At 40.5% G+C, this 18,135-nt stretch overlaps 1 protein-coding gene and 1 pseudogene across 1 annotated transcript in view; both read right to left on the bottom strand.

Annotated features, from left to right (window-relative positions):
• Window positions 1-5,675: 5,675 nt before the first annotated feature.
• The window catches only part of PARG (poly(ADP-ribose) glycohydrolase), a 102,958-nt gene continuing 90,498 nt past the window's right edge, over window positions 5,676-18,135 (bottom strand). The window contains exons 17-18 of the mRNA XM_056130413.1: window positions 8,151-8,279; window positions 5,676-6,905 (exon numbers count right to left, since the gene is read on the bottom strand). Of these exons, the coding sequence (XP_055986388.1) occupies window positions 6,751-6,905; window positions 8,151-8,279 (284 nt within the window). The 3' untranslated portion in view covers window positions 5,676-6,750. The remainder of the gene's footprint in view (window positions 6,906-8,150; window positions 8,280-18,135) is intronic.
• Window positions 16,438-17,799, bottom strand: LOC130038583 (nucleosome assembly protein 1-like 1; annotated as a pseudogene).

Consider the following 18,135-nt stretch of genomic DNA (forward strand, 5'->3'; position numbering starts at 1 on the left):
GAATTACTCCCGGCTGTGTTATGGGGACCATATGGGATGTTGGGAATCGAACCTGGGTCGGCTGCGTGCAAGGCAAATGCCCTATCCACTGTGCTATCACTCCAGCCCCTGCTCTGTCATATTCTTGGAAGTGGGAAAACTTAGTATATGGTTCCCAAAGCAACACATATTTAGTTAAATATGTAACACAGCAATCATGAGCTGTATTAGATTTTCTTTCAATCTCCATTTAAAATAAAAATTCGTATCTGCCTGTCCTAAAATTATTTCAACCAGAAACAGAATTCTTTCAGATAATTTTATATATTCCAACTGATAATCAATCTTTCATGTTGTAGTAGGAATTTGGTATAAGTTGAAGCATCAGAACATGTTTTTTTAAAAAAAATTTAAATCAAATTCCCTATCAAGATTAAGTCTCCTTTCATAAAGAACTCCTAGATGTTGAGATGGCATGTCCTAGCTATAAGGCATCTGTTAGTCCACTGGAAACTTGGAAAGTAAAATACAGCAACTAACAGTAAGTACTTTATAAGTGTTTCTTGGCCAAGAAGAACAAGGTTAACGTTTTTTTGGGTCACATCCAGCTATGCTAAGGGGTTACGCCTGGCTTTGCACTCAGGAATTACTCCTGGCATTGCTTGGGGGACCATATGGGATGCCAGGGATTGAACCTGGGTCAGCCACATGCAAGGCAGATGCCTTACCTGCTGTACTATCGTTCTGGTCCCAAGGTCAACTTTTTAAAAACACTAATCTATGATCATCACTATATACATAGCACTCCGCTTTCTGGACGCTCAAGCAGAGCCTCACGCAAGAATGAAGTACCACAGAACCCAGAAAATGTGGAAATTTGTGACCTTGGACTTTGGACTCAACGGAACCCGAATCAGAGATCCTCTGCCTGCTTCCCCCAGTCTCCCATGACTCAAGGATTACACCCATAAGCCACACCCTGTTGGCACCAGATAATATCCTCATCGGCCACCCTTTAGAACTCAAGGATGCTCCTCCAAGATGGGAAGATAAAAGGAGGCTCCCAGAACCATGCCACCAGGCTGCACCAGGCTGTGGGGTGGATGAGAGCCCTCTGCACCCCAAGGGACCCAGCCCCAGCAGCTGACCTCCACTGCCCAACCACCGCCATGCTCCATGCAGCTTTCTGGACCCTTATAAGACACTTCCTACCTATTTATGCCTCTTGGAGAGCCCGGCAAGCTACCAAGAGTATCTCGTCCACATGGGCAGAGCCTGGTAAGCTCCCCGTGGCGAGCTGTATATTTGATAGGCCAAATACAGTAATGACAATAGGTCTAGTTCCCCTGACCCTGAGTCTCCAATCGTTGGGAAAAGGCGAGTAAGAAGAGGCTGCTAAAATCTCAGGGCTGGGAGGAATAGAGACATTATTGGCGCCCGCTTGAGTAATTCGAAAACCAACAGGATGACAGTGATACATAGCACTGATTGGTGCGTAATAACTCATTTTCTGGATGATTTAAGAATAAGTTCAGAAATTCACTCTACTTTTGTTTTATTTTTTTTTGCTTTTCTGGTCACACCTGGCGATGCACAGGGGTCACTCCTGGCTCATGCACTCAGGAATTACTCCTGGCGGTGCTCGGGGAACCATATGGGATGTTGGGAACTGAACCTGGGTCAGCCGCGTGCAAGGCAAACGCCCTACCCACTGTGCTATCGCTCCAGCCCCCTCACTTTTTAATTTTTTCATGTTGCTGGAGATTGAACTCTGGAGAAACTCAGTTTATTAACAGAGGCGTAAAACGGTAGCGAGGTTTTCAGAGATTCTACGGGTCACGTAAGATTGGCAATCACTAGTTTTCTCCTCTATAAGACTGGACTCGAAGGCTGGAGAGATCGTAGTGGGTAGGGTTCTTGCCTTGCACACAGCTGACATGGGTTTGATCCCTGGCACCACATGTGGTCCCCTTGAGCCCAACCAGAAATGATCCCTGAACACAAAGCTAGGAGTAAAGCCGTGCTGGGTATGGCTCCAAATAAACAAAATCAAAACACTGGACTCTATTCGGAAGTGTAATAATAGAATAATTCCATTGACAACTCTTACTAAGTAGCTCCAAAATGATTATATCCATTATTTCTGAGGAACGTATTAGTTTTTGTGTGTGTGTGCCACACCTGGCTGTGCTTAAGGCTTACTCCTGGCTCTGTGCTCAGGAACCATCTCTAGTGCCAGGGATCAAATCAAGACCATGCATATGTAAGGGAAGTGCCTTAATCCCTATACTATCTTTCTGGCCTAGGAAAATATTCTTTAGGAATAGAAAGGTAGCTGGAGCTCCTTACTTGGGTAGTAAATAAAGTCTACTTAAAAAAAAAAAAGTAGGGGCTGGAGAGACAGTACAGTGGGTAAGGTACTTACCTTACTTCAAACCTGGATTCGATCACCACCACCCCAATACGGTACTGAGCCCATCAGGAGTGATCCCTGAGCACTGAACCAGCATTAAGTCCTGAGCCCCCCCCGCCCCCCCCCCCCCCGTTGTATCAAAAAAAAAAAGTAAAATCTGCCAGTAGTTTAAACACACCTTTTTTTTTTTTGGGTCACACCCGGCGATGCACAGGAGTTACTCCTGGTTCATTCACTCAGGAGTCACTCCTGGCGGTGCTTGGGGGACCATATGGGATGCTGGGAATCGAACCTGGGTTGGCTGCATGCAAGGCAAATGCCCTACCCACTATGCTATGGCTCCAGCCCCTTAAACACACTTTTTAAAACTTAGAAAAAAAAATATATTTATGAGCAGGGAAATAGTAGAGTGGTTAGAACATCTGGATTTGATCCCCAGCACCATACACTCCAGATATGTGGAACCCTGTAGGCCCCTATCACTCACTGCAGGGTTGAGCAGCATGGCATTCTCGGGCCCTTGCATTGAGCTTTGGTTGCCTAAGAATCCCTGGTGGGGACCCTGCCATGAAACTGCTGTGCCCTGCTTGAGAGGTCCTTTCCCACCTCCCAAAAAGAGTTTAAAAAAGAAATGTCTAAGAAAACATGTTTAAAAGTTGTAGATGAGACATACTGAAGTGATGTGCTATCTGTTACAAGGCTACTTGGTCCCCCAAATTACAGAGGTCTAATTCTTTGGGATTTGATGATTCAGATGTTTTTCCTCAAAGTCATTGTCCTTCTCTTCTATTTCTGAAAATAATTTTGCTCAAGTAATTAGTTTGGCTCAAGTACTTCATTTACAGTTTAAATGTATACTAAAACATTTGACAAAAGAAATGGCTAAGGTTTATCTGAAAAGAATGTTAGCATGACTGGGTGTAGACTTAAAAGAATACATGTGGTGAATAATCTATACTGTGGAATGATCACTGAAATACCAAGGACTCTAGTTTTTCATCTGTATCACAACAACTGTATTTCATCAATAAATGTATCACAACCATCCTGTTATTCGTCGATTGCCTCGAGCAGGCCCCAGTAACGTCTCCTTCGTCCTAGCCCTGAGATTTTTTAAAAAGTGCCATATTCAAGGCTCTTTCAGAGTTAGGAGAATGAGACCCTTCACTGTTACTGGTATTTGGCATATTGGGTACGCCACGGGGAGTTTGCCAGACTCTGCCATGTGGGCAGGTTACATTCGGTAGCCTGCCAGTTTGTCCAAAGTAGGAATGAGATGATAAGATGTCGCATGGCCACGCGCTTCCGGGAGCTGGGTTTTATAGTTTCTGAGTCTTGGCCGTTGATGGGATTACACGGCGCCAGGGGGTCTGTTGGTGGGTGTGACCCCCGCCTACTGGAATTTGGAGGATCTGGGTGGAGAATACTCAGCCCCGATCCGACTAGGCTTGGAGATCTCGGCCCCGGGACCCGCGTGGCTTTGTTCCTCTGCCAGTACCTTCATGTGTGCGGAGAGTGGTCTCAGCATGGTGGTGGCTGGTTCTGGAGGTCTTCGGCTGCCGGAGCCCTGGTCGGGGCGGGGAGGAAAACTCAACCCATACAATAAATGTATGTCTATAAAAAAATAATAAAGTGTTAACTAGGGCTATGTGGCTAGCATTTGAACCCAGCTAATCTAATTAAAAAATCTCATGACTTTCCATCATGCCACACTGTTTCCTTAAACTGTTACTGTATGACCGAGGAAAATAAGCAGCAAAAAAATTAGGGAGCTATATTAAAAACTTAAATTAAAACTGCATTAAAACTAAAAAATCATGTCATGCCTATATATAAAGGAAAAAAGGAAGGATACATAACATGAAATAAAACAGTAAACCCATATGAAAAAGAAAAGTGTACATAAAGGCCTTAGAATAAGTGTTAGATTTTTAAAGAAATTTTCAGAGGGTCTTTAAGAACAGAGTACTCATATTCTCTCTACCTTCCTCCCTTTTAAAAATGATCAATAGTTCTCTTCATATTCCATCTGCTTCAATTGTCCCAATCCCAAAATGTACTAGAACAAAAAATGGGGCATTTGTTTTATTTTGGAAAGTCCTCAACAGTGATATTCAGGTAGATAGCCCAGTTACTAAGTCTATTCTGTAGCCTGAGAATTAAGAGATACTATGTTCTGAATTATTAGAAAGCATGGTCCATTATTCTGGATAATGATTTCTCTACCACATGGACCATGTGCTTATGCAGCATTAAAAAAAAAAAACAAAACTTTGTTTAGTCTTGGGTCTGTGAAAGAGGAAAAGGATATGGAGACAGAAAAAGAAGAGAAGAAATAAAACCATAAATGCTGAACCTAAGTGTAGAAAGGGTTGGGAAGAGAGGACTTTAGTATTAGTGGGAATAAAGCCAGATGCTTTGAATTTAAAGAGATTAAGAATTTCTTTATACGGCAAAAAACTTAGTGAATGATGATGTAGAGCAGAAAATACTTTGTGAAAGACAAATGGCTGCCTTCAGTTGCAAATTCCTTTTAACTTCTCAATCTCCACAAAAGAGTTTAAAAAAGAGAAAGCAATGCAGACTTTGCTTGGAATCTGAACCAATGTTGGAGTTGTAGCCACATGCTAGGCAAATGCCTTTACCTCTACTATCCCTCTGGCCTTCTTCTACCAATATTAACATCAAGTGTTTGGGCTATCTAACTCCTTAATAGGATTTGAGCTTTAATAGTTTTTACTGGCAGCTGGCTGTAAACCAGGATTTGAACAGTATACTTTAGGACTATTTAGAAATGGGAATAGTTTGTGATTAAACTCTACTCTCAATTAACATAGGCTTGGTATGAGCTATTATCTCAACCTTTGAAAGACATATCTGGGGCTGGAGCAATAGCACGGCGGGTAGGGTGTTTGCCTTCCATGCGGCCAACCCGAGTTCGATTCCCAGCATCCCATATGGTCCCCTGAGCACCGCCAGGGGTAATTCCTGAGCGCAGAGCCAGGAATAACCCCTGTGCACTGCTGGGTGTGACCCAAAAAGAAAAAAAAAAAGAAAGAAAAAAAAGAGACATATCTGCTGACAGTTTTAGGTGTACAGTTATAAATAAAAGATTTTAAAACAAAGTTCTAAACTAAACCTAATCATTCTTCACAACTAGCATTTTATTTATATTTTATGTGTTTGCACACACACTTAAAGAAAACACACACACATACATACATATAAAATAAAGATGATGTGGAAATTCCTGATAAATGATTTCTTAAAGAAAATTTATTAGCTCTATAACCTTTGACTACTAAAGAAACGTCAGTATGTACAGATCAGCATGAAGTTTCCAGTTTCTAAACTGGATATGAATATGCCTCAAGCACCAGGGAACAAACAGTAACCCTAACTGGGGAAAAAAAAATCCAAAGAAATAAACAAAGAAAAATACCCTTCAACTCTCTTGAATATAAACATTTTTGAACCATATGGGAAACTACATTTCCATTCATCTTGGTCAATTTCCAATAAAAATTGATCAGGGAAAAAAAGGATAAACCATTACAAATAAAGATGATGTCTCAAAAGAACTTTTTGTAGAAATTGTTTTAAATAATAGTCTTACCCTATCAAATATGCATTATGTAACACATAGGGGGGAAGATTCTTTATTTTTAAAATCTAAAAACTCAAAATAGCACAATCATAACAAGAATTGAGTGAAAGTCTTCACAGGAACATTTTCTTTTCTTTTTTTTTTTTTTAAATGGTTTTTGGATCACACCCAGTGATGCTCAGGAGTTACTTACTCCTGGTTCTGAACTCAGGAATCACTCCTGGTGAGCTTGGGGGACCATAGGGGATGCTGAGGCCAATTGAACCTGAGTTGGCCTGTGTGCAAGACAAACACCCTATCCATTGTACCTATCACTACGACCCCCACAGGGTCTTTATTTATAAACCAAATAAAGAGTCTTTGGATTTCAACTTCTTCCCTGGCACCACTGGCATCTTCCAGCAGTGGTGAAATTTATATAACATATAGGCAAAGAAAGAGACTTGGTAGGCTGAGCACAACCTTCATGGGATTTCATAAGAAATCTCATGGGCATAAAAAAAGAAAAGTCAAATAATGAATAGAAATAAAAACAGAAAAAATATATCTAAGCCTGAATAAGTCAAGATGGGGAGGTTTTAAGTGTACAAATTGGTAATTGTTAAGTATGGAGTAAGGAATGCATCTTTAACTACAAATGTGGATTGTATACACATTTATATTAAGATAAGTCAGTTCATATATTACACTTGACAATTCAAACAAGATGTGTCCGATGAATGGTGGAAGGTGGTTTTATTTGCTCAGTTTCTCAGGCACCAGTCCTTTGTCCTGGCTGATTGGTACTCTCTGCACAGGATTCAACAGTGTGGTATATGAATGGATAAAGCTTGATATCTGGTCCAGGGGTAGAACAGTTTCTGCATTCTTCATTGTAATATCGGAGCAACAATTTATATACTTCTCCTAGAGAATGAAAGGTCAAACAATTTGCATATTGATTTTATAGATCAAGGTATTCAAGAACACTTCAATTTTGTCTTTTTTTAAATGGAACTGGGGGAAGGTAAACCCAGTGATGTTCAAGTCTTACTCCTAGTTCTGTGCTCAGGGATCACTCCTGCTGAGCTCAGGGGATCATATATGGTGCTAAGAATTGTACCCTAGTCAGCTACATGCAAGGAAGCACCCTACCTGCTGTACTATCACTCCATCCTCACCAATTTTGTCTTAATGTATATAACATATTTGAATTTGATTGGTGAAAATAAATCATGTATTTCACATGCCGAGAAATGTTTTAATTTGCTCATTTTGGGGCCACACCCAGTGGTGCTCAGGGTTTCTCCTAGCAGTGCTTCTGAGAACACATGGGGTGCTAGGGATCAAACCCAGAGTGGATGCATGCAAGGCAAGTGCCTTACCCACTACCTTATCTCCTTAGCCCTAGAGGGCTCTTATGTGAACTTAATCTACGTCTTTCCTCAGTTAATATTCTATAATATTCTACGTATACAGAAATTATCAACAGTGACTTCAGCTTCTTTTAAAGCTCATTTATTTATTTATTTATTTATTTTGGTTTTGGTGTCACTCCCAGCTGTGCTCAGGATTTATCCTGACTTTGCACTCAGGGATCACTCCAGGATGCTGGGGATTGAACTCAGGTCAACCATGTGTAAGGCAAATGCCATACCTGCTATACTATCTCTCTGGACCCAACTCTAGCTTCTTTATTTTATAGATTCTTACTTCAATGAATTCCATACTCACATTTAAGTTTGCAAGTAAAACTTCAGAAAAAAGCCTATAAAGGTTGCTCCTTCAGGGCTGGAGCAATAGTACAGTGGGTAGGGCATTTGCTTTGCATGTGACCGACCTGGGTTCGATTCCCAGCATCCCATATGGTCCCCGAGAACCACCAGGAGTAATTCCTGAGTGCAAATCCAGGAGTAACCCCTGTGTATAGCCTGGTGTGACCGCCCCCCCCCCCCAAAAAAAAAAACCAAAAAAAAAACCACAAAAAAACAGCCAAAAAAATCAAACCAAAATACACCAAAAAAGTTGCCCCTTCAAGAATTTGTCCTTTCCACTGAAAACCATACTTTCATTTTTTTCTGAGTCACTGAGATCTATCCAGATTTAGCAAGTATACCTCTTAGATATTGTATAATCCATCTAGATACAGTGTCAAGGCAATCTCCTACTTACCAACAGTCAGTTTCCTTTCAGTAAGGAAAGTGTGCATGCTGTAAATGTCTCTCATCAATTCTGAGTCCCCAAAGGTAAAATAAACCACATCTCGCTCAGCTACGGCTGCTGCCAGTATCTGTATTAAGGCTGAAGCAAAGAGAGAAAACACAGCCACATTATGTCACTTCTTATCAAGACACCTTTAGTTCTTTCAACCAGCTAAATTATTGTTGGAGTGTCACAGATTTATCCTGGATAGAAGATTTACAAATATAAATATGTATGTTATTTAAAATAGAAAATACAGAATAGGTATGAACCATCTAGTTATGAATGCTTTAGACATGTTGCCAACAGTGTCATTAAGTGACAATTCCCACATAAGCACATTTTCTGTTCCATAAATAAACGTACACTTGAGGTAGGACAGCGAAGGGACCAAGGTGATATACTTTTCAACTGTATTAATTTGGAACTGAAATTTGTGCACCTGATTTAATGATTTTTGTCTTATTACACAGTTCATCTTTTGTCTTACTGACTCGGGCAGCGCTCATTAACCCTTCCCAAACATTTTCAAAATGATTGAGAGTGCACCTTTGCCTCTTCTGCACTCCCTCCTCCACATCATCACTGCAACATATAGTGAACATGACTGAAAACAATGAGTAATAACTCTGGTAGGCTGAAATTGAAGGTCACTGAGAACTAGTGTCCTTAGGAATCAAAGGTAAAAATCATTAAGCTTGAAGTATGTTTTAAAATTTTTATTCTTGTGTAATCTTAACCTCGACAGATTTGTTTTTCCTCCATAAAAGAGAAGGTGGGATTCAAAATCTATAAAGGATAATATCTGTATAGTTTTGATTTGGAGGTGGGGCATGCTAATCAGTTGTATATGGAAATGGAAATTAGAACTCTAAGAATGGGAAGGGGGAGAGCCTACTATTTTTTTAAACTTTTTTTTATTATTATTAGTGAAACACCATGAGGTACAGTTGTAGACTTACAAACTTTTGTGCTTGGATTTCAATTATACAATGATCAAGTACCCATCCCTCCACCAGTGCCCATTTTCCACCACCATGGATCCCAGTATCCCTCCCAGACCCATTCCCCCCCCCCCCCCATCCCACCCTGCCTCTGTGGCAGGGCATTCCCTTTTGTTCTCTCTCTCCTTTTGGGTGTTGTGGTCTGCAAAAGAGGCTTTGGGTGGCAAACATGTTCAGTCCATAGTCTACTTTCAACATGCATCTTCCCTCCTGGGAGGATCCTCCAAACATCCTTTATTTAGTGGAGAGCCTACTATTTAAATTGAAAGCAAACTAAGATAAGTGAGCCAATTTTATTTCAAAAGAATAATATATGTCGAACAAAAACAATGAAAAACAGAACTAATCCAAGTAACTATGAAGACAGTATTTGACTAATATCTTTAGTACGAGGCAAAAAGGAAAGAATTGTAAACTAATATGTAACTATTTTTTACTAAGTTTGCTTATCATAGTAGTACAGGGAAAGAAATTCTGAAATGATTTTAAAATATGGTATATAATTGAGTGAAGGAGTAAATGCATCGATACTACTGGGAATGAGATGGAGTACGCAAACCTGAAATGGGGCAAAGCAAAATTAACTCTCTGAGGGTAGACTGAAAGAGAAAGCACTGTTGTGTACTCATGACTTCTGAAAAATATAAATTACCAAAAGGCTTAGTGGCTGGTGAGCAGTACTTGTATTTAAGGGTTACTGGGGCATAAGAGCGCAAACAGCACCTTGAATGTTATTGTAGAAAGGACAAAAGTATCTTACTTTTTTTTTTCAGCTTTTTCGGTCATACCTGGCAACGCTCAGGGGTTACTAATGCTCTGCACTCAGGAATCCCTCCTTGCGGTGCTTGGGGGACCATATGGGATGCTGTGAATCGAACCTGGGCTGGCCACAAATGCTCTACCTGCTGTGCTATCGATCAGGCCCCACGTACTTTTCAATTTACTTTGTTTTACCCTGTTTTTCAACTTGCATTTAAATAATATAAATGAAGTGTTTGAGGAAATCCTGGCTGGCATGTGAAAGATAGGCGTTGACTAGAACAAAGTAACTCAGCATGGCAACTCTGCCACTGTGGCAAAGTGAACAAGTCCCTCGGATGATCAGGGTTCAAATCTCAATCCCACTGCTTTCCGGTCCTGTGACCTTAGTCAAACTACTTACCTTTCAGTGCCTGCATTACCTGATTTTCAAAACTGAGATAATATTAATAATTTAGTAATTTTATAATATTAACCAATGTGAGCTTTTGTAAGTACTGGATGAGGGAAATCTTATAAATTTTGAGCTAGTGTCCATAAAACTGCTAAAACATAAGATCTCACTGTGAGTAGTGGTTACTAATATTAATTGCTGATGGCCTCAATGCATACCTGTGCAATTAATATCCATTATTTTATTTTTTGTTTTGGTTCATTTTGTTGCTGAAAGACAGTTTTTCCCCATATTTATTAGTACTTTTTGCGGGGGTTGAGGGCCACATTTGGTGGTGCTCAAGAGAATATTTCTGGCTCTGCGTTCAAGGATTACTTCTGGTGGGTTCAGGGGACCATGTAGGGTGCCATGGATCAAATGCGGGTCAACTGCATGCAAGGCAAATGCTCTACCCGCTATACTGTTGCTCAGGCCCTTGTGTTTTCTTTATAGCTTAATATTGATGCCAAAAAGTAAATTAAAACTAAGCTACCTGCAGGTCAATTTAAGTAATTATTTTGGCACCTCATTGTGCTTGCAGTCAAAATTTGATGCTTTTATATCATACTTGGAATCAGTTCAACAATCTGTTATATTTTTGATTCATTCTCATTTAATTTGTGATGCAGAGTTCACTTAAATCATAACATAATATTCTAGATTTGCAAAGGTCTTAGATATGTTATACATATTTAGATATGTACATATACTGCTAAATCTGATTTCTTTTTTTTTGCTTTTTGGGTCATACCCAGCGATGCTCAGGAGTTATTCCTAGCTCTGCACTCAGGAAATTACTCCTGGTGGTGCTTGCGCGACCATATGGGATGCTAGGAATCGAACCCAGGTTGGCCACGTGCACGGCAAACACCCTACCCACTGTACTATCGCTCCGGCCCCTAATCTGATCTTTTGTCAGTGATTATTAATGTATCTGTGTTCAAGGTTAATATATATTCCTAAATTTTTATTTAGGTCAAATAAAATATGTATTTATATTTTGCTTTTTGGGTTATACCCAGCGATGCTTAGGGATTACTCCTGGCTCTGCACTCAGGAATTACTCCTGGTAGTGCTTTGGGGGCCATATGGGATGCTGGGGATCGAACCTGGGTTGGCTGTGTGCAAGGAAAACGCCCTACCTGCCGTATTACTGCTCCGGCCCTAAAATAATTTTTATTTGTGTCTAATATTAAATGTAAAGAAGACAATTACAGCGGAATTTTTTTTAAACAGAAGTTTTCAGAGAGATTCACATCATTTGATTCAACTATTACTGCATAGCTGAGCAAAACAAGAACAAGAGAGTTAACTGACTTTATTTGAGAGTCACAGAGCTAGAGAAGAAAGAAGGACAAACTAAACTCTGGTTTCTGTCTTCAGTTCCATCTTGTCCGTATCATGCTTGTTATACTGTGTACCCAAATTGGTACATTAAATTAAAAATGTCATCAGAATAATTTCTTGTTAGGATTCAACTGTTTCAGTGACTCTAACAGGCTTAACTTCAAAAGCTTATACTGGCAACAAAACAGCTTGTGAAACATTTTAATTTTATTTGGGGAAAGGGACACAACCACCATTGCTCAGGGACTACTCTTCACAAAAGGCACTGACCAGGGACTGGAGAGATAGTATAGTGTGTCGGACACTTGCCTTGTAAGGGACTGACCCAGATCCAGTCCCTGGCACCGTACATGATCCTGTGAGCCTGCCAGAAGTAATCCTACAAGCTGGTAGTAATCCCTGAGCATCAGGAGTGAGACACAAACAAACAAACAAACAAACAAACAAGGCACTGACCAATGATCTAGCATTTTTGTTTGTAAGAGAGCCAAAAATCTTTTGCAGGGACTCTCTCCACCTTCTCTTCTAGTCACACCAGGCTATGCTCTGGGCTTCCTCCTGCCTGTGCTCAGGGGTACATGTGGTGCCGGGGACTGAACTCACGTGGGCCTCATGCAAGGCAAGCAAGCGCCTTACCCACTGTACTATCTCTCCAGTCCCTCTTTCTTTCTTTCTTTCTTTCTTTCTTTCTTTCTTTCTTTCTTTCTTTCTTTCTTTCTTTCCTTTCCTTCTTTCCTTCCTTTCCCCCTTCCTTCCTTCCTTCCTTCCTTCCTTCCTTCCTTCCTTCCTTCCTTCCTTCCTCCCTCCCTCCCTCCCTCCCTTCACACAAAATTCTTTCCTTTTTTGATGTGGGGGGAACACCTGGTTGTGCTCAAGGTTTACTCTTGGATCTGTGCTCAGGGATCACTCCTGGAGGTGTTCTGGAGATCAAGCAAGGATCAGCTGCATGCCAAGCCAGTGCCCTAAGTCTTGCACTATCTCTATAGAGTCCTTAGTAGAAAATTCTTAAAGCTAAATTTTCATTCTCACTGAAAGGTAAGAAATGACACCTTTCGGTATATGAAAATGACAATTCATTAGTCTCTATTTTTATAAGAAGTTTAGGTTAATTAGCAACCTTTTAAAATTTAGTGTACCGAAGCTTTAATGTATGTGTAAGTTGGTTGAGCAGTTTTAATTAAAATTTCTCTATTTTGAGATTAATAACTGATAATACTCCAAAGATTAATGAGGCCTAGTTATGGTACCTCACATGTTGTGGATACTTAAGAAATAAAGTTAGGAAGTACTTTGGTATTTTAGGGTCTCATATATTTTATACTGTTTTCCAAATCTGGGAATAAATATTCAACTATTACTTTTACTGTTCAACTTAAGAATATTTTTCTTGGGGCCAAACAGATAGTTCAGTAGGTAATGCCTACTTGCCTTCCATATGGTTGACTGGGGTTTGATCCCCAGCATACTATATGGGTCCCCCAGCAGATCAGGAGTGAGCCCTGAGCATAGCAAGGTGTGGGTCCAAAGCAAAAACAAAAGACAAAACCCCAGAAAATTCAAATCTGTGTGACATTTTATATTCATAATTCAACTTTGAACTATTTTAAGTAGTAGATTTTTTAGGTTTCTCTCCCACTTGTCAACATTCCAAGTTATCCTTCCATGTCCACAAATATATCTGCAATGGCTTTTAATGCCTGCCATATATTGTATAATTATGTAAATCAATCATTACTTTATTTTGAAAATCAATATGGTAAATAATCCTTTTGGATATAATGATTCCTTCTAATGACATTCAAAAATTATTCGAGTTGATCTAAATTTAAATCTTGAGAACTATGGAAAACACATAATGAAAATCTTTGAAAACTACATCTTATAGTCACTAGAAGAAGCAAAACTGCAGTTTGAGAAAAAGGTCCTTCTATTACAAAGAACGGCAAAGAAACAAACACATTTATAAAGCTTCCAAAATGGTACATCACAAATTACCAAGGCTTATGGCAGACCTGGTTTGTGGATTGATGATATGAATCTACTCATTCATTTTACTTAAGAGAAAAACAAAAAAAAGAGTATTTGTCATAAGATCAATAAATCCAAGTGAAAAACAGGTTTCTGCAAATTCAGGATGATAAAGAATTTCATAAAATAAGTACCACAAATTCTTTTACAGACTTTCAAAGCACTTGGAATAGCACCATACAATTTTTGAGTATGATGAAAATATAGCTTAAAATCTTTCTAATGAAGAAATAAAGAAGCTTTTATTAAGAATGTCATCAAATGTGAACACATAAAAATCAACTCTATTATGACACCCATTCAATAGACTAAAATACATTAAAAAAATTGAGAAAAACTGCAGTATAGGGCAGATACATAATATTTCTTAATATACAAAGGATTGGGTCAAAGTATAGGGGTTAAGATTCTTTCCTTGGCTGACTCCAGTTCAATACTTAGCATCATTTAAGGTCCCCCAAGCACCACTAGGAATGATACTTGAGTAAAGAGCAAAGAGAAATCACTGAGCACTGCTGGGTAGCACTGTAGCACTGTCCTCCCATTTTTCATCGATTTGCTCAAGTGGGCACCAGTAACATCTCACAACAAATTGTGAGACTTGTTGGCATCCCGTTACTCATAGATTGGCTCGAGCGGGCGCCAGTAACGTCTCCATTCGTCCCTGTTGCATGCTAGTGTAGCCCAATGGTGTCTGCTCATTCTAGGAACACGAAGAGCCTCAAATCGATCGTTCAGGGTCTTGACGAAGAAGTCTGACCATCTTGTAGGTGGACAGCCATGTGATCTTTTGACATCCTGTGGAATCCAGTCAGTGATGGCTCTAGTCCAGCAGTCGTCTCCAAATCTCATTACGTGTCCAGTCCACCTGATTTTTGACACCTTGGCAAATGAGACAGCATCCCTGATTCTTGATGATCGACAGAGGTCGGAACTCTGGATTCTTTCTCTCATTTGAGTGAAGCATGATACTTCAAGCATAGCTCTTTTGATTCCTCTTTGGGAGACCCGAATAGTGCTCTCATCCTGTTATCGTAGGGCCCAGGTCTCTGAGGTGTATGTTAATGCAGGAAGAATAGTGGAATCGAAGTGATGTGCCCGTAGCTATAGGTTCTTCGACCTCTTAGCTATTTCTTCGAAGCTCTTAAAGGCATTCCAAGCCGCTCTCTTCCTTCTGCGCAACTCAGGTGCCAGATCATTCGTCATGTTGACTTCTCGACCTAGGTACACTTAACTGTTGCATTTGGAGATGTTTGTTCCGCTGAGAGTGAATGGAATGTCAGGAATGAGACTGTTTCTCATAAACATTGTCTTTGTGAGATTCAGCTGTAGTCTGACCTTTCCACACTCACGGTTGAAGTTGGCCAGCATTTGTGCTGCTTGGCAAATATTTGTCGTTATAAGAACGATGTCATCAGCAAAGCAGAGGTGGTGTAGTTACCGACCGTCTATCTTCATTCCCATTCCTTCCCATTCCAGTTTCCACATGACATTCTCTAGGGTGGGACTGAAGAGTTTCGGTAAAATGGTATCACCCTGCCGAACCCCTCTCTTGACATGGATGATCACTTCTTTATAGAATGGTGAGATCCTGGTAGTGAATCTGTAATACAGCTCACAGAGGATTCTGATGTATTGAGTTTGAATGCCCTGTTTGGCCAGGGCTTTGATACTGCTTCCATCTCAAGAGAATCAAAGGCCTTCTTTAAATCAATGAACGTTAGACAGAGCAGCGTCTTGAACTCCTGAGAAATCTCAATATGCTTGGTTATCGTGTGGATGTGGTCGATGGGGCTGAATCCTTTGCAGAACCCGGCTTGCTCGCATGGTTGTCCTTCATCTAGTGTTCTGCCAATCCTATTCAGGATGACTCAAGTGAACAGCTTGTAGATGACAGACAACAGGCAGATCAGGTGATAGTTGCCAATGTCGTGGATGTCTCCTTTTCTATATAGTAGTATAGTCCTGCTGGTTTTCCACTGGGATGGAACCTTGCATTCAGACAGGTAGCATGTGAAGAGCCGAGCTAGTGTATTGATGAGTACTTATGGCAGGTTCTTCAGGTGTTCAGGTCTGACCTTGTCTGGGCCAGGTGCCCTTTGTTTCTTTACCGACGAGATGGTGTGTCGGATTTCGGACGGGAACGACATATCCATCCTGCGGAATTTGGTATGTGGGCAGGTGGACATGGCCATTAAAGAGATCTGAGTAGAAGTCATGAATAATCTTCTCCATTGCCCTTCTGGAAGATGTGACAGATCCATCAGGACGTTGGAGGGCAGTCACCTTGGTCTTGTAGTTGGCGAAAGACAGGTGGGCATTGTGAATGCTTTTCCCGTTTTCTGCCGCATCTACCAGCACTGCTGCTCTTCTCTCTTTGAGGTCTTCTTTTATCACTCACTTCTCTGCACTGCTTTGTGAGCTCAGACATTCGCCTGTGGTTGCCTGACGCTTGCATCAAGCCACGTTGGCGAATAAGCTCAAGAGTTTTCGAAGACAGGCGTTTTTTTCGTGGCTATCTCTCTTGTGGCGTTCCTCGCACAATCATGCAGGTGCTGAACCAGTTGATTATATTCCTCGTCAATGTTGTCAATGACAGCATGTTCCCATGTTGCTGCAATAGTGCCAAAGAGCTCCCAGTTGGTGGTCATTCTGGGAGTTCTCTTCTTTTTTTTTTTTTGTGATAACTAAAATTATACTTGACATTTTAATTTTAAGCTGGAAAAACATAAACAAGTAAACAACAAAAAACTTAAAATAGGCTTGTCAAATGATGTAAATTCATCCTTTCCAGGGAAGCAGAAGCTAGACTAGTGCAGGTTATCCTCAAGGCCACACACATCATGCTTCACTGCTGCCTGCATTCTACTGGGTTTTGATCCTTCTTTGAGTCATAGTCTGGATCATTTTCCTCATCTCCTTCTTCTTCCCCTTCCTCACCTGCTTCTTCACCTTCTTCATCATAATCATCTTTAATGGCTCCTCCAGTAAAGTGTAACACTGCTCTTGGAATTATATTCTCACGTAAAAAGTGATCAACTTCAGTCTGCAGCAAGGACAGCTTCAGCATCATCATCCAGATCTCCACTCTCAGGAACTTCAGGAGGCGCAAAGAAATTAAAGAAAGAATCACTGGAAACTGTTTTGGTCACAGTACAAACTGTTCCGTGTCCCGTGTGTTTCTGGTTCTTTTTAATGAAAAAAGTGACATTCTTTCCTTTTTTTCCAATCTATCTGGCACCCTGTACAACCCATAATTTCTGGTCCATTAAAAGAAAAAGGATCAGAATCATCTGGTTCTGATCTCATCTGATATGTCTTTGTCAATACTTCATTTGTGAAATATTCATTGGGTTCAAAGTGAAATTCTAAAACAAAACTCATCGGCTAGCCAGCATCTGAGAATTTCACCTTAATATCTTTCAAATGCTTCAGAATAGGTTCATCCTGTTCCTGAACCTTATCACTGAGCAAGTCAATGTTCTTAAAAACAGTTAATCCAAATTCAGGAATTTCCTTGGGGTCTTCTTTTTCTTCATCTTTTTTCTCATCTTCAATTGTGACCTTGTCTTGCATCTCCGGTATTTCATCTTCCTCATCTGGTTTCCATTCACATTCTTCTTCCATAGGTTCATAAACTGCATTAATGATCTCAAATCGCTTATCAAATAGAGGCTGATAGAGAACAGCATACTTTCTTTCAAGATCATGAACTTCCTCATAAAACTTGGCTTCTATCTGTGTACATTTAACTTGAAGGTTTTTGAGAGCATTCGCTCGTCTTTTAACAACCTTAGGCAAGCTTTCAATGTATCCTGTTGGTGTTTCTACCAGACCATCAAGTCTTTCTTGAAGGGCTGCAAGAATCTGAGGATTCTGCATCATCTGAACAGTCAACTGATGCGCTTTGATTTTTGTTTCTTCACCAGTTTCTTCCTCTTCTACTTCTTCAATATCATCCAAATCTTGATCAAGCTCACCCTGTTCTTTGTTGTCAATATCCGCCATGTTGTAAGAACACCAAGTATTGGCAGCGAGCGCTACGGAGCCAGGCAGTGACTCAGGGCGGCAGCGGTGGTGGGAGGAGCCAGGTGTTCTCTTCTTAAATTTTGCAGCTCTTTCTCCCCGCTCCGGGAAGTAGAATTCTGCACAAAAGAGACAAAGGTCCGATCCCGTTTGGAATTTTGGGACAACAGCGACATCGGTCAGGCAAAACCGTCGATTGAATATGATGTGGTCAATTTCGTTGTGGAACCATCCACTGGGAGACTCCCAAGTCCAACATTTAGATTCAGCCTTCTGGAACTGTGAGTTACCATGGATGGTCTTGGTCGACATGATGAACTCAGTCTCTGACTCTGTTCGTTCCATTCTAGGCCATGGG

The sequence above is a fragment of the Sorex fumeus genome, unplaced genomic scaffold, assembly GCF_029834395.1.
Source record: "Sorex fumeus unplaced genomic scaffold, SorFum_2.1 ptg000078l, whole genome shotgun sequence".
NCBI classification, from domain to species: domain Eukaryota; kingdom Metazoa; phylum Chordata; class Mammalia; order Eulipotyphla; family Soricidae; genus Sorex; species Sorex fumeus.